The sequence below is a fragment of the Berghia stephanieae genome, chromosome 5 (genome assembly GCF_034508935.2).
Source record: "Berghia stephanieae isolate SIO BIC M18660-M18661 chromosome 5, UCSD_Bste_1.3, whole genome shotgun sequence".
NCBI classification, from domain to species: Eukaryota; Metazoa; Mollusca; class Gastropoda; order Nudibranchia; family Aeolidiidae; genus Berghia; species Berghia stephanieae.
Window position 1 is genome coordinate 73,090,111 of NC_088364.1, and position 15,000 is coordinate 73,105,110.

Sequence of the window (15,000 nt, forward strand, 5' to 3'; positions counted from 1 at the left end):
GAGAAAGACGGAGAGAGATAGAAGAGAGAGATAGAGAGAGAGAAAAAGAGAGAGAGTGAGAAAGAGAGAGAGAGAGAGAGATAACGAGAGAGAGAGTGAGAGAGAGAGAGAGAGAGAGAGAGAGAGAGAGAGAGAGAGGTGAAAAATAAGAATGCAGTTTATACGAGAATGTGATGAGAGAACTGATCAGTAAACGATGCATTGAAAGCGGAGAGAGTGGATAGAGTGAGTAATGTTCTTGGATACCTATAGATAGTTCGAAGATGACGTCACTCAGGTCTTTGTTATTGTTTTTTGCCATCCGCGTTTATGAGTAATGCTCACTGAACTGTATTAACCCGACTGTAAACGTTCATGGATACACACAGTTTTGTGTGTTGGTCCGTTATAGATAGTATGCACTTGGCTAATAAGTTCAAAACATTGCCATCCGGAAGTATAACTGGCCAACACACAAAAATGTGTGTATCCATGAACGTTTATAGTCTGGTTAATACAGTTCAGTGAGAATTACTCATAAACGCGGATTGCAAAAAACAGAAACAAAGACCTGAGTGACGTCATCTTCGAACTATCTATAGATAGAATGCGCTTGGCCAAGGAGTTCACAACATTGCCATCCGGAAGTATAACGGACCAACACACAAACTCTGTGTAACCATGAACTTTTATAATCTGGTTAATACAGTTTAGTGAGAACAACTCACAAACGCGGATGGCAAAAACAATAACAATGGCCTGAGTGACGTCATCTGCATACTATCTATACACGTTTAAGGTTACACATAATTTTGTGTGTTGGCAATGTTGTGACCTTCTTAGCCAAGTGCATACTATCTATAGATAGTTTGAAGATGACGTCACTCAGGTCTTTGTTATTGATTTTTGCCATCCGTGTTTGTGAGTAATACTCACTGAACTGTATTAACCTGACTATAAACGTTCATGGATACGTACAGTTTTGTGTGTTGGTCCGTTATAGATAGTATGCACTTGGCTAAGAAGCTCATAACATTGCCATCCGGAAGTATAACGGACCAACACACAAAACTGTGTGTATCCATGAACGTTTATAGTCGGGTTAATAAAGTTCAGTGTCCATTACTCATAAACGCGGATGGCAAAAAACAATAACAAAGACCTGAGTGACGTCATCTGCATACTATCTATACTTCCGGATGGCAATGTTATGAGCTTCTTAGCCAAGTGCATACTATCTATAGATTTACAATCAGTGTTAATTTCATTACATTAAATTTATTATTTTCTCTATTTTAGTAATCTGTAAAGGATGTCTGTTTGCATTGTGAAGAAGCTTTGATGTAGTGATTATATTATTATAAGATTCACATATTTAATATGCTTATTTATATTTGTTCGAGCATGGTAAACCATAAAAATTACCATATTATTGTGGAATGTAAAGATTTATTATTTGTAATAAATAGTAGTAAACGTATAAACGTGCTTCATAGTGGAACAATTGGATTCAATAGTCTGATGTCACGCGCCCGGCAACGGCGGCCATCTGTTCTAAAAAGAAAATCATTATTTTTATTTCTGCTGGCTAGACTTTTTTTATATGCGTGATCAGAATGTGTAAAATCATACATATCAAATTGATGGGGTTTTTTACCTCTGGATACGCGTTTAGCTCGCCGGGAAATATTCAAGGCGTCAGCCATTGTTCCGATAGTTTAGAGCCAGTGTTACTAAGTTACCATACGTCATTAGGAAGGAAGTGACAGTACGACTGTTGAAGACTATTTGAATGCCTGAAGTTGTACAAATGTAGGTACCCTACAGCCAATCCTTTCTGTGTGAAATCGTAGCCATCGTAAAGTAAAAGATAGTTCGAAGATGTTGTCACTCGGGTCTTTGTTATTGTTTTTTGCCATCCGCGTTTATGAGCAATGCTCACTGAACTGTATTAACCTGAATATAAACGTTCATGGATACACACAGTTTTGTGTGTTTGTCCGTTATACTTCCGGATGGCAATGTTTTGAGCTTCTTAGCCAAGCGCATACTATCTATAGCCTGACACTGACCAAAAAATGACGTCAAAATGCCAGTCTTTTGCCACAAAAGAAAACAAATCGTGAGTTGTATTCAATAGTTCAACCAATGAAATAACTTGTTTCCTTGAGCTCTACTAACGACAACTCACTAGACGCTACACAAACCTAAAAAATGACGTCGAACTGCCAGTCCTAGAGGACACGAGTGTTAGGCTCAACGATGGCTACGGTGAAATACAGTTTACATTATCAAAATATTTAACAAGTTAACTGCCGTACTCTGGCAAAAACTCGTATTTAAAAATTTGGCCAGAAAACTCGTCATTCAAATATCTCTCGATTTAAATGACTCTGATCTTGGCAAAAGCTCTTAAACCTGGGACTTTGCGAAGAATTAGTAATTAAGATTTGACTATTATCAATTTCATCATTGGCATTGTTATTATTGTTATAATTAATGATATCATAGGCATTCTGATTATTGTTATAATTACTTATATGATATGCATTGTTATTATTGTTATAATACTATATATATGCATGTTTTATTGTATAAATACTTATTATATGCATTGTATATTGTATAATACTTATCAAACTGATCTCAACTTGTCGTCAATACGATTCAATAGTCTGATGTAACGCCGCCATCTTGGTTCTAAACAAAGAAAATCATTACTTTTTATTTTTCATGCTGGCTAGAACTTTTCATATGTCTTGTGATCAGAATGTGTAAAAGTCAAAATATGATCAAATGTATGTGTTTTTTTCCCTTCTGGATACGCTTTATACTCGCCGGAGAATTATTTCATACGGGCGTCCGCCATTGTTCCGATAGTTTAGAGCCAGTGTTACTAAGTTATTAGGAAGGAAGTGACGTCACGACTGTTGAAGCCTATTCAAGTCTATTCATGGCATACAGTAGTGACCGACATGGTCTATACCGTCGCCCAGTTTGGACGACAAACATCCTCATCGGCTCAAGATAAACAAGACGTCTCAGCTTGTTATGTATTTGCATCGCGTTGTGGATTCTCACACTGTATCACAACTATAAATTCATGTTACACACAGTTTTGTGTGTGGTCGTATATTCGTGCAATGTTATGAGCTTCTTAGCAAGCGCTACTATCTATATGACTCATAAATTTAGAATTTTTTTTATAGGGATTTAATTCAGTGATATAAAATTGGTCATACAATGTTTGATACGGATCCACTGGTCTCTTTTATAAGTTATCTTGTTACTTTCATAAGAGGTGATATCTCCATCTAAAATCTATATTTCAAGGCGCAATACTAAATTTCGAAAAATTATTTTTTCATCGTACAGCTTGTCGATATTTGTAATCGCATTCATCCCAAACCATAATTCAAAACTAATCAAAACAAAACAACACCCATACCCCCCCCCCAAATAAAACAAAAACAACCAGAAAACCCCCCGCTATTTCAATTAATAAATGGGTTGATAAAGAATTGAAATCATTGAGATAAGTATATGATTGATATATCTAGATGGTTGTGATAATTAAGATTTGATTTGAATATTGCGATATAATAAATATAATATATATATAATAATATATAATAATAATAATATAAAAATAATAAAAATATATTAATAATAATAAAGATCTTTGTCCATAAATATGGCCATTGTCATTGTAGTTACACTGTATAACTAAAACGAAAACTGGGAACATTGAACGATATTTACTCTGCTTATTTCTACTCTCTTCATTCTCTTCTCTGCTCTCTCATCTCTTCTCTCTCTCGTTCTCTCTACCAATTAATGTTTTGTATTGAAAAAGCATTAAAAGGAAAATACTAAGAGCTATCCTTCTAGACCTTTTAGAGGATTAAATAGGATTTCAAAAACATGATCATTTATAAAGAGCACTATCCACTTAACGAGCAAAATCACTTTGCAACGAGTCCCCAGCAAACAGCAACACTTAACATGTAGGACGAGAATGGCGCCTCTAAGGTTATATTGATAGTAAGTACTTGGCTAGAAAACTCACAACATTGCCATCCGGAAATATAACGGACCAACACACAAAACTATGTGTAACCTTGAACGTTTATAGTCTGGTTAATACAGTTTCTTGAGAATTACTCATAAACATGGGTGGCAAAAAACAATACAAAACTGAGCGACGCAACTCGTTCTATCAAGATAGTATGCGCTGGCTTAGAAGCTCATAACTTTGCAATCGAAGTATACGACATCACACAACTGTGTGTATCCTGAGTATATATCAGGTTAATACTTCATGAGCTTCTCATAACGCGGATGGCAAAAACATAACAAAGGCCTATTTAATACATTTTTTTCGACGGAGCCCGTATGTTCTCAATTTAAACCTGAGTACGCTAAGAAAGAGAAAGTTAGTAAAGATCCTTTTTCAAGGACTCAACCTTGCTGTTCAAAGCGGACTCGAACCCAGGACCTTCCGATCCGCAGGTGAGTGCCATATCACAATGCTGCAAAGCCGCGCATGATAAGATAAGATAAGATGTAAATGATTATTTGGCTGTAAGCAGTGACGGATATTGGGCTTTTTCTTTTTAATTGAGCTTTATATAGCGCAATATCCACTTATGTGCTCAAAGCGCTTTACAAGGGGTCCCTGGCCAACAGCAACATTTAACATGTAGGACAGGACATGACGCCTGTTAGCGATATTACAATTTTTCGGACAAAACAAACGCTGTTAACGGCCAGGTACTCATTTTACACCTGAGTACGGTGAGAGAATGTGAGTAAGAGGCCTTTTCCAAGGACTCAACTTTTCGCCGAGCGCGAGGCTCGAACCCAGGACCTTACAATCCGAAAGCGAGTGTCATACAATAAGACCACATAGCCGCACTGGATATTGTCCAGTGTGAGTATAAAAGGTCAAATTGAGACACATTAGAGGGAGCAGGGACTGGTGACAGAAAACGATCTTAAAAAGTGAGTGTGGAACAGTGCTATACAAAGCTAAAAAAAATGCTCAAAAGTTAAAGGACTATCATCTATCATTTACTCCACAGCGACTGGGCTGGCAATAGCATGTGCCTGTATCGCCGCCGGGGTTTTCATCTGTCTAGGAGCGTTCCTGTGGTTCAAGAGTAGGAGACGCAAGCAAAAGATCTTGAGAGACCTTACATTTGACGGATGCGAGGATGGAAAGATTACAAAGTCCGCACCTAATTCAAGGTAACACATCTTAATAATAATGGTATAGATTTATAGTGCGCCAAGCATCCCTTCATCAGGAGGGCTCTGGGCGCATAACATAGATTAACTTAAACATTAAGCCCTAACACAGTACACGAAGAACGCTAATTATACACATAATCAAAAGAAAGCCTGTCGGAATAAGAATGTCTTCAATCGACGCTTGAATTCCTCTAGTGAAGACGAAGAACGTATCTCTAGTGGTAGCAAATTCCACAACCTTGGACCAGAATGCTGAAAGGCGCGTTCACCAGCCTTCACTCGACAGCGGGGTGTTTTCAATTTGAGGTCGTTTGTTGATTGAATCTTAGCGAATGTGATATCTAATGATAAATAGACTCATCGTATCAAAACGGTATTATGTCCAGGTCAACTTGACCCTTCAACTTGAATCTTTACATTTAATATCTAAATGTGTGACCCATCGTCTCAAAACGGTATTATGTCCAGGTCAACTTGACCCTTCAACTTGAATCTTTACATTTAATATCTAAATGTGTGACCCATCGTCTCAAAACGGTATTATGTCCAGGTAAACGTGACCCTTCAACTCGAATCTTTAAATTTAATAATTAAATGTGTGACCCATCGTCTCAAGACGGTATTATGTCCAGGTAAACTTGACCCTTCAACTCGAATCTTTACATTTAATAACTAAATGTGTGACCCATTGTCCCAAAACGGTATTATGTCCAGGTAAACGTGACCCTTCAACTTGAATCTTTACATTTAATAACTAAATGTGTGCGGCTATGTGGTCTAGTGGTATGACACTCGCTTTCGGATCGGAAGGTCCTGGGTTCGAGCCTCGCGCTCGGCGCATAGTTGAGTCCTTGGAAAAGGCTCTACTCACAATCTCTCACCGTACTCAGGTGTAAAATGAGTACCTGGCCGTTAACAGCGTTGTCTTTGTCCGAAAATTTGTAATATCGCCTAACAGGCGTCAAATCCCGTCCTACATGTTAAATGTTGCTGTTGACCAGGGACCCCTTGTAAAGCGCTTTGACCACGTTTAGTGGTTATTGCGCTATATAAAAGCTCAATTTATATTTTTTTAAAAATTTTTGACCCATCTCAAAACGATATTATTACGGGATGCACAAGATGCCTTAAAGTCAAATCTAAGTTTAACTGATCACGAAATTGAAATCTTGTTTATTAGCGCTCTTAAATTCTACATTTTTTTTTTCACCTCGATAAAACCTAAAAATTAAAAGTTTTTTTCTCTCTCTGAAAATGCTACACTTCAGGTTTTGAAAGTCACCCCTTCAAATTTAACCTAAGTTTCATATTTTTTCAGTACGGATTCAATTTTCAGTATCTGATTTCAAATAATATATTGAGCTTTTGCATAGAGCAATATCCACTAAATGTGCTCAAAGCGCTTTACAAGAGGTCCCTGACCAACAGCAACACGTAACATGTAGAACGAAACATATTACAATTTTTTCGGACAGAGACAACGCTTTTAACGGTCAGTTACTCATTTTACACATGAGTACGGTGAGAGAATGTGAGTAAAGAGTTTTTTCCAAGGACTCAACTATGCGCCGAGCGAGGCTCGAACCCAGGACCTTCCGATCCGAAAGCGATTGTCATACCACAAGACCACAAGCCACCCATTTACATCCACATCATTCTGTTTTAAGGCGGCTAAATCACATTTTAAAATCTTTTCTTCTTTAGATGTCCCTCTCCAAGAAATGGCAAGAGGATGTCCTGCCCAGACGCTCTCGGCGAGAGTCGATCCCCAAAGGCGGGCACGCTTCTGGTGAAATCATTAACATGTGACCCCATTCTGGACTCGAAACTTCCTCCTGAGTATGTACAACCGAAGATGGCCAAGGAGGTTAGCCCAGTCAAGTAAGTGAATAGATATACAATAAAAAAATTGAGCTTTTATATAGCGAAATATCCACTTAACGTGCTCAAAGCGCTTTACAAGGGGTCCCTGGTAAACAGCAACATTTAACATGTAGGACGAGACATGACGCCTGTATGGCGATATTACAATTTTTCGGACAAAGACAACGCTGTTAACGGCCAGGTACTCATTTTACACCTGAGTACGGTGAGAGAATGTGAGTAAAGAGTCTTTTCCAAGGACTCAACTATGCGTCGAGCGAGGCTCGAACCCAAGACCTTCCGATCCGAAAGCGAGTGTCATACCACTAGACCACATGCGCATTGAGGGTTATTATCTGTTTTGAACGCTGACTTTGGCGTGTCCATAAAGTCTTCCCTGTTTAACTCACTCAATCCTAGAGATTTTTGTTACTTTTCAAAATAGGAAAAAAATATATTAAAATGAGAATGTGCATAGATAGTTTTATTCAACAACCATTAACATGTAAAAGTAAGAACATTAGATTTTATTTTACGCCTCTAATTTGTCTCAGAAAAAATGTAATAAGTAGGCATGGGGGTATAAGTAACTGCGGGTATACTACGGATATAGTCGGTGTTAGGGTTGAGTGAGTTAATAACATATCTAACAGAAAAACATTTTAGTCAATACTCTTTAATAGATTTATGAATACATAAATGCTTTACATTTTCTTAACCATTAATATACCTCAATATGGTTGCTTTGGCTACCATCAATCTATTTTCGAGTTCTTTCAGTGTGCGTTGTAGCGTTTGTGGCGTGATGGATTCAATAAAAGCTCTTTTTCATGGTAAGGGTGCCAATATCTGGTATAGGAGCTGAATAAACAATGTCTCTGATGTAGTCCTATAGGAAAAAGTCTGGTGATCCAGGAGTCGAGCCAATCGAGGCCGTCTCTCCCAATCCATCTGTCGAGAAGCAAGTCGTTTAGAAATTCGCGGACGGCCTGTCTTCAAGGTGGAGGAACGTCGTCTTACTGAAAAATTATATATGGCCTATATTCATAAATATGAGCTGCAGCATCAGCATACAATTCTAGCATGTTTGAATAGATATTTACAGTCATCGTTTTCACAGTAAAAATAAAAGTAGGCCTAAAACTCTTCTACCAAATATTCACTTTGTGTCTCTAGGTGCATGCCAGGGATGTTTTGTCCCACGGTCTTGTGCGTCTCTTGTAGACATAGTATGTTTACCTTGAGGTTGGACATCACTTCTATTTTTGTTTATGACAGTCCTTCTGCATTGAAGCGATCTTAAAGTTGTCCTTGGTGAGGGCAGAGGGGCTATCCTTTTACCACCCTGACCATGAAAGAGTTGTGGTTCGTGTTGTGCGTGTTGTATCAATCGGTTTCCAGCTCCAGTCCTCCATCGGCTGGCTGGCATTGCACCAGCCCACATTCGAAGAGCCACACTGCTTCCTAAGCCCAGATATATAAACAGGAAATAGACCCAAGGCACTCCTTCCATGACCACAACCCAGCGACAAGTAGACTAAAGTCGAGAAAGAGCTTCATGACGGAAGAAAGCATCATCCCTGGTCATGCAGCTGTATACAGTCTTTCCTCATGGGAGTGGAAGCCGTTGAAGATCTCTGAGAAGAACTGCCCTACGGACCTGAACTCCCCAGGAATGAATGGGTAGCACGGAACGAGCACGGGCAAAACTCAGGAGAACAGCTGGAAGCATGAAATGTGGGGGCTGGCTGAGACTAGATTGTGTGCATTGTATGTACAGAGCAGATCCTTAGAGAATGCCAGGAAAGGCCGAGCTGCACTGATCATGATCTTAGAGTCTGCTCCCCAGATGCTTTGGAGTGGGTTCGGTGTTGGAGCGACAAACTATGATGATGATGATGATGATGATGATGATGATGATGATGATGATGATGATGATGATGATGACGACGATGATGATGATGATCTTGATGATGATGACTTTGTGTTTCAGAAAATTTAGAAAACCCAATTCCTTTTTTTTTTTACGTGCCCTGTATTGATTGGTCTGACAAACTGGGCTATGAAACGTTAAGATATATTTGGCAATTTCGTTTCATGCACTCAGATTACACATAGAGAATTTTATCGCACTGTGATTCCGAAATAGAAGGAGAGAATAATGAGGTCTTTTAAGTCCATATTTATTTTGCTAAATTTTGCGATGTAATAAAGATCGATGTGCTAAGATAAGAGGCATAAATATATGACTTTTCATTAGAAGATAGTGAAAACCAAATGCAAATATCTACTATGGTTTTTGAATTATAAGACTTTGAAATCAAAGAAAGTCTTTGTGAACACCGTGCATAGATAGTATGAAGTTGACGTCGCTCAGGTCTTTGTTATTCCTTTTCGCCATCCGTGTTTATGACTAATTCTCACCAAACGGTATTAATCAGACTAAAAACGTTCAAGGTTACACATATTTTTGTGTGTTGGTCCGTTATACTTCCGGATGGCAATGTTGTGAGCTTCTTAGCCAAGTGCATATGTGACCCTTCGCCTCAAAACGGTATTAATCGGGTTGGTTAAGATGTTGAAAATCTAATTTATAACCAGAAATATTAGACTTGTGTTGAGTTTGTATGTTTTATTGGGGAGTATGGATACCATATTTTAGGGTGCTAATGCCAACAATTTATATTTTTGACCAGTTTACCATTTAATTCGGCTTTTAAGCATATGGTTCCTTCCGACATAATCCTGTTTTGAGGCGATGGGTCACATATTATCTATATCGTGCACGTTACAGCACGGCCATTATAAGAAATAAAAGACCCAATTTATGGCTCTGACACAACTTGGGCACCACAAGGATCTTAACTAAAAACGTATAGGGAATGAGATTAGCGGAAGAGTAGCGTCCCTTGATTGGACATCACCTTATAGAGAGAACGTCAACATGGTTTTGCGCACGCGTCTCTCTCGTCCTCGCTTTCGGTGAAGTGTCTCCGGAAGCGAGGACTAGAGACGCATGCGTACAATCAACATGACGTTCTCTCCCTAATAACTTTTCCGCCGGTGACGTCCAATCAAGGGACGCTACTCTTCCGCGAATCTCATTCCCTATAGATAGTATGCACTTGGCTAAGAAGCTCATAACATTGCCATCCGGAAGTATAACGGACCAACACACAAAACTGTGTGTATCCATGAACGTTTATAGTCGGATTAATACAGTTCAGTGAAAATTATTCATAAAACGCGGATGGCAAAAACAATAACAAAGACCTGAGTGACGTCATCTTCGAACTATCTATAATTTACGATCTTCAATTTTGCACGAAACAAAGGAACACCTCCTTACTAATTTAACATTTACTCATCCGACATAAAATCGATGAAAATGGATTGACTTGATTTCGGTAATAGCTTTAGGCAACAGGTTTTCAATTATAGAGGAAAAACAATAGAAGAAATTTTTATTTTTTTAACACTCTTCCTATCCATAAGGATAGTGACTGCATGCCTTGTTTGTGATCAAGTTTTTCTCCAGTAACGGGTTTAATCTTAATTACATTAAATATAAACAGCCGACCTCTTCTTAACGTCTGCTAAATTGTGCATACAAATCTCCAACAAGAAATGTTTTGCCTCGTCCAGTATCTAGAGTAATCGTACAAAGTTCGCACAGCTGATCGTGATTTTCTATTCGCACACTTTTTGATGATCTAAATTTTCGGAAATTTTTTTCATTGCGTGAAATACGTGAATTACACAATTACAGGTTTTTAATTGCGTCAACCGATATTCCTATCATTTAATTCATTTTTTTCCTCCAAAATCATTAAATTTAATCCCGATATCTTCTGCTTTTCCCGGTTTTTCATACAAAAACGTTTATCGTGGATATTGGTGTCATTGTTTTATTCCTATCTTGTTGTGTGTTGTTTAGTTTAAATTGTATATCAACATCTTTTGGTAAGTCTCGGACATTCAATTTTCTATGAATTGAACCTTTTCTTTTAATACCAATAATAATAATAATAATAATAATAATAATAATAATAATGATAATAATAATGATAATAATAATAATAATAATAATAATAATAATAATAATAATAATAATAATAATAATAATAATAATAATAATAAATAATAATAATAATAATAATAATAATAATAATAATAATAATAATAATAATAATAATAATAATAATAATAATAATAATAATAATAATAATAATAATAATAATATAATAATAATAATAATAATAATAATAATAATAATAATAATAATAATAAAATAATAATAATAATAATAATAATAATAATAATAATCCTCAACGACGTCTGTTCATTTGCAGGTCTGGTAACTCATTTTGTTATGGCTCATTGTTGTAATGGAATCTACTCCTAATGCAAAATATTAACTAAAATGTATTAACCAGACTATAAACGTTCAAGGTTACACATAGTTTTGTGTGTTGGTCCGTTATACTTCCGGATGGCAATGTTGTGAACTCCTTAGCCAAGCGCATACTATCTATTATTGTGTAATTTTCAAGGAAGTGCCAAGCTGATAGTTTACGTAGGTTATGGATGATTCTAAACTCACTCAATCCCAACACCGACTATACACCCGTTCTTTACCCGGGTTACTTTTACCCGAATGGAGATAAAGATAAAGGGAGTAAATCTGACTCATGAATGAACAACACAAAACAAACGACGTTTCGGGCCTTGGCCTTTATCAAGTAAATACAGAGTACATATATATTTATATTAGATTGTCATAATAATATAGGCGAAAATTTATATATGTATGTGTGTGTGTGTGTGTGAGTGTGTTTGTGTGTTTGTCTATTTAACCAACGCCACCGTCGATTATCTCCCCTTTTCCGACCCCTCCCTCATTTCTTTCAATCTTGACGTTTCAAAACCATGCCAAGAAACCACCACCACATCAACCAGAAACATTAAAGGCATTAATTTGGACAATTTCAGAGGCGATTTAGAAAAAAAACTTACTAAAAATTCAATGATTTCTCCAGACCAGTGGAATAGTTGTCTCATCAAACATGCGCCATTCCAAACAAGGACCGTCACCAACCGCAAGTATGCTCCGTGGTATACGTGGACGTTAAAGAAGCTAAAACGAAGTGTCGGAGAGCAGAATGACTGCTGAAAACATCAGGCCTTACGATTCATCGTGAAATATTCAAGAACGCATTTCGTGCCTGGAAGACAACAATAAAAAAAGGCAAAGACCACGTATTTTCTTTCAAAATTCGAAACTTCTAAATCTTGTAAACAATTATTTAACACCTGCAATGATCTACTTGGACGTGAAAGATGCACTTCATTACCATCTACAACCAATCAAAGAGACTTGCCAAACACATTTGTCAACTTTTTAAAAGACAAAATCCATAACATTCGTTCAGAACTAGATCGGCATGAACCATTTATAGATACAAATACATTTTGTGGTACCCCTTTAGACAAGTTCCAACCAGTTTCACCTAGTTTCATAAACGAGTTGATAAAAAAAGCCCCCATTAAATCCTGCGACCTTGATCCCCTACCAGCACAGCTTTTGGCCAGCTCCATCGATACATTATTACCATCCATTACATCAATCATAAATACATCCATACTGACTGGCGAAGTTCCATCGTGCTTTAAAAGTGCCCTCGTCAAACCACTTCTGAAGAAAACATCACTGGACCACAATATATTAAACAATTATCGTCCTGTATCAAATTTACCTTTTTTGTCAAAACTTTTTGGAGAAGGTAGTTCTTACACAATTAACATCTCATCGTAAGAACAACAGTTTGAAACAACCCTTTCAGTCAGCCTACAAACATCAACACAGTACTGAAACGGCGCTTCTTAAAATCTTTAATGACTTGTTATGTAATGCTGATGCTAACAATATCAATGTATTATGCCTTTTAGATCTTTCAGCTGCCTTTGACACCATTGACCATGACATTTTGTTAAGAAGACTAGAAAATACGTTCGGCATAAAAGGAATTGCTCTTAAATGGTTTACATCATATTTACAAGATCGATGGCAGACTGTCGTGGTGAATGGTGTTCAGTCAGAACAAGTTTTACTAAATTTTGGAGTGCCACAAGGCTCTGTTCTTGGCCCTGTCCTTTTTACTGTATATATGCAGCCCCTTTCTAGTGTGATATCCAGATTCAATCTGAGTTATCATTTTTATGCAGATGATACGCAAATATATGATTCAGAACCTCTTAGTAATTTACAGTTCTTAATACAACGAATTACGAGCTGTTTTAATGAGATTAAATCTTGGATGTACCACAATAAGTTAAAATTAAATGATAGTAAAACTGAGATTTTAATGTGTGGAAGGCCGAGTATCCTTAAACAGGCAAATAAATCACCTATTACTCTCGGAAATAGCACAATAGAATTTTCAAATAAAGCAAAAAACCTTGGCGTCATCATTGATAAAGATCTTTCCATGACAAGCCATGTGAATAACACCATACAATCTATGTACATAGAAATGAAAAAAATAAGCAAAATTCGTAATTTAATACCGAAGCATATAACAGAACTTTTAATTAATTCCCTGGTTTTATCTAAATTGGACTATTGTAACTCCCTTTGGGCGAATTTAGCTAAAGACAAAGTTAGCAAACTTCAGGTTGCTCAAAATAACGCAGCCAGGCTCATTGTACGCAATAACAAAAAATACCCGTCAGCAACTCTTCTTCTCCGTGAGTTACATTGGCTTCCTGTGGAAAAAAGAGTTGCCTATAAGATATGTACTGTTGTCTACAAATCCCTGAGCACGAACAGTCCCTCCTACATTAAAGACCTTCTAAACATATATGTCCCCAATAGAAACTTGAGGTCAAGCAATGACCAATCAATCCTTGTCAAACCTAAGCCATTGCGTAAAATAGGTGAACAGTCTTTTCAATTTTCGGCCCCCCATTTTTGGAACTCTCTCCCATCACACGTGAGATGCTCGGATTTGTTGACAACGTTCAAATCTCGCTTAAAGTTTTATCTTTTTACGTCATAATGTTGCAATATTATTTTCATATTTGTTGTTGTTTAAATTGAATTCGTATCACGTTTCCTTCACACTTGTCTCACTGTAATATGTTTTGTTTTATATCACTGTAAAGCGCTTAGAGCCTGTGACAACGGGGTAAAGCGCTATATAAATGCCATTTATTATTATTATTATTATTAGTTTTACTTTTACCCCATTCCTGTTTATTACATTTTTTTCTGAGACAAATTATAGGCGTAGTATCAAAGCTAATGTTTTTCATTTTTACATGTTAATGGTAGTTGAAAACAAATATCTATACACATACTCATTTTTTATACATTTTTTTCCAATTTTGAAAATTAACAAAAAATCTCTAGGTTTGAGTGAGTTAATAGGAAAAACCTAAATATCGAAGGTCACAAACTTTTTAATTAGACTGTCATATACATGAGTACATTTAAGTTGAAATACTATCTTTACCACGTGTATCATTATTATAATCTTTAATCTATATATTTATGGCATTACTATTAATGTTAAGGGCATTCAAGGTGAATGGTAGAAGGGCATTCAATATGAATGATAGAAGCTTCAATGTAAACATAGCACTACATTCCATGAACCAATAATACGAGTACATACTATTGCAATCACTGCCATCACAAGTTGCCGCAGACATCACATCACATACGAGTGAATCCTAATTAACACCCAACACAATCAGTCATCGACGACACACCAAAAAATCAAATCGTCACGTGTATGTAAATCAAATAATGGGCACTGCTGTGCAAATCGCCGATGCAAGTAACACATTGATTGATGTTCTACTTTTGATTGTAGGCAGCTCAAACTGTGCAACAAACAATAT

At 36.8% G+C, this 15,000-nt stretch overlaps 1 protein-coding gene across 1 annotated transcript in view; it reads left to right on the top strand.

Annotated features, from left to right (window-relative positions):
* LOC144973560 (synaptotagmin-7-like) overlaps positions 1-15,000 on the top strand; it is a 52,476-nt gene that overhangs the window by 28,411 nt on the left and 9,065 nt on the right. The window contains exons 2-3 of the mRNA XM_078916166.1: positions 5,064-5,229; positions 6,937-7,113. Coding sequence (XP_078772292.1) covers positions 5,064-5,229; positions 6,937-7,113 — 343 coding nt within the window. The remainder of the gene's footprint in view (positions 1-5,063; positions 5,230-6,936; positions 7,114-15,000) is intronic.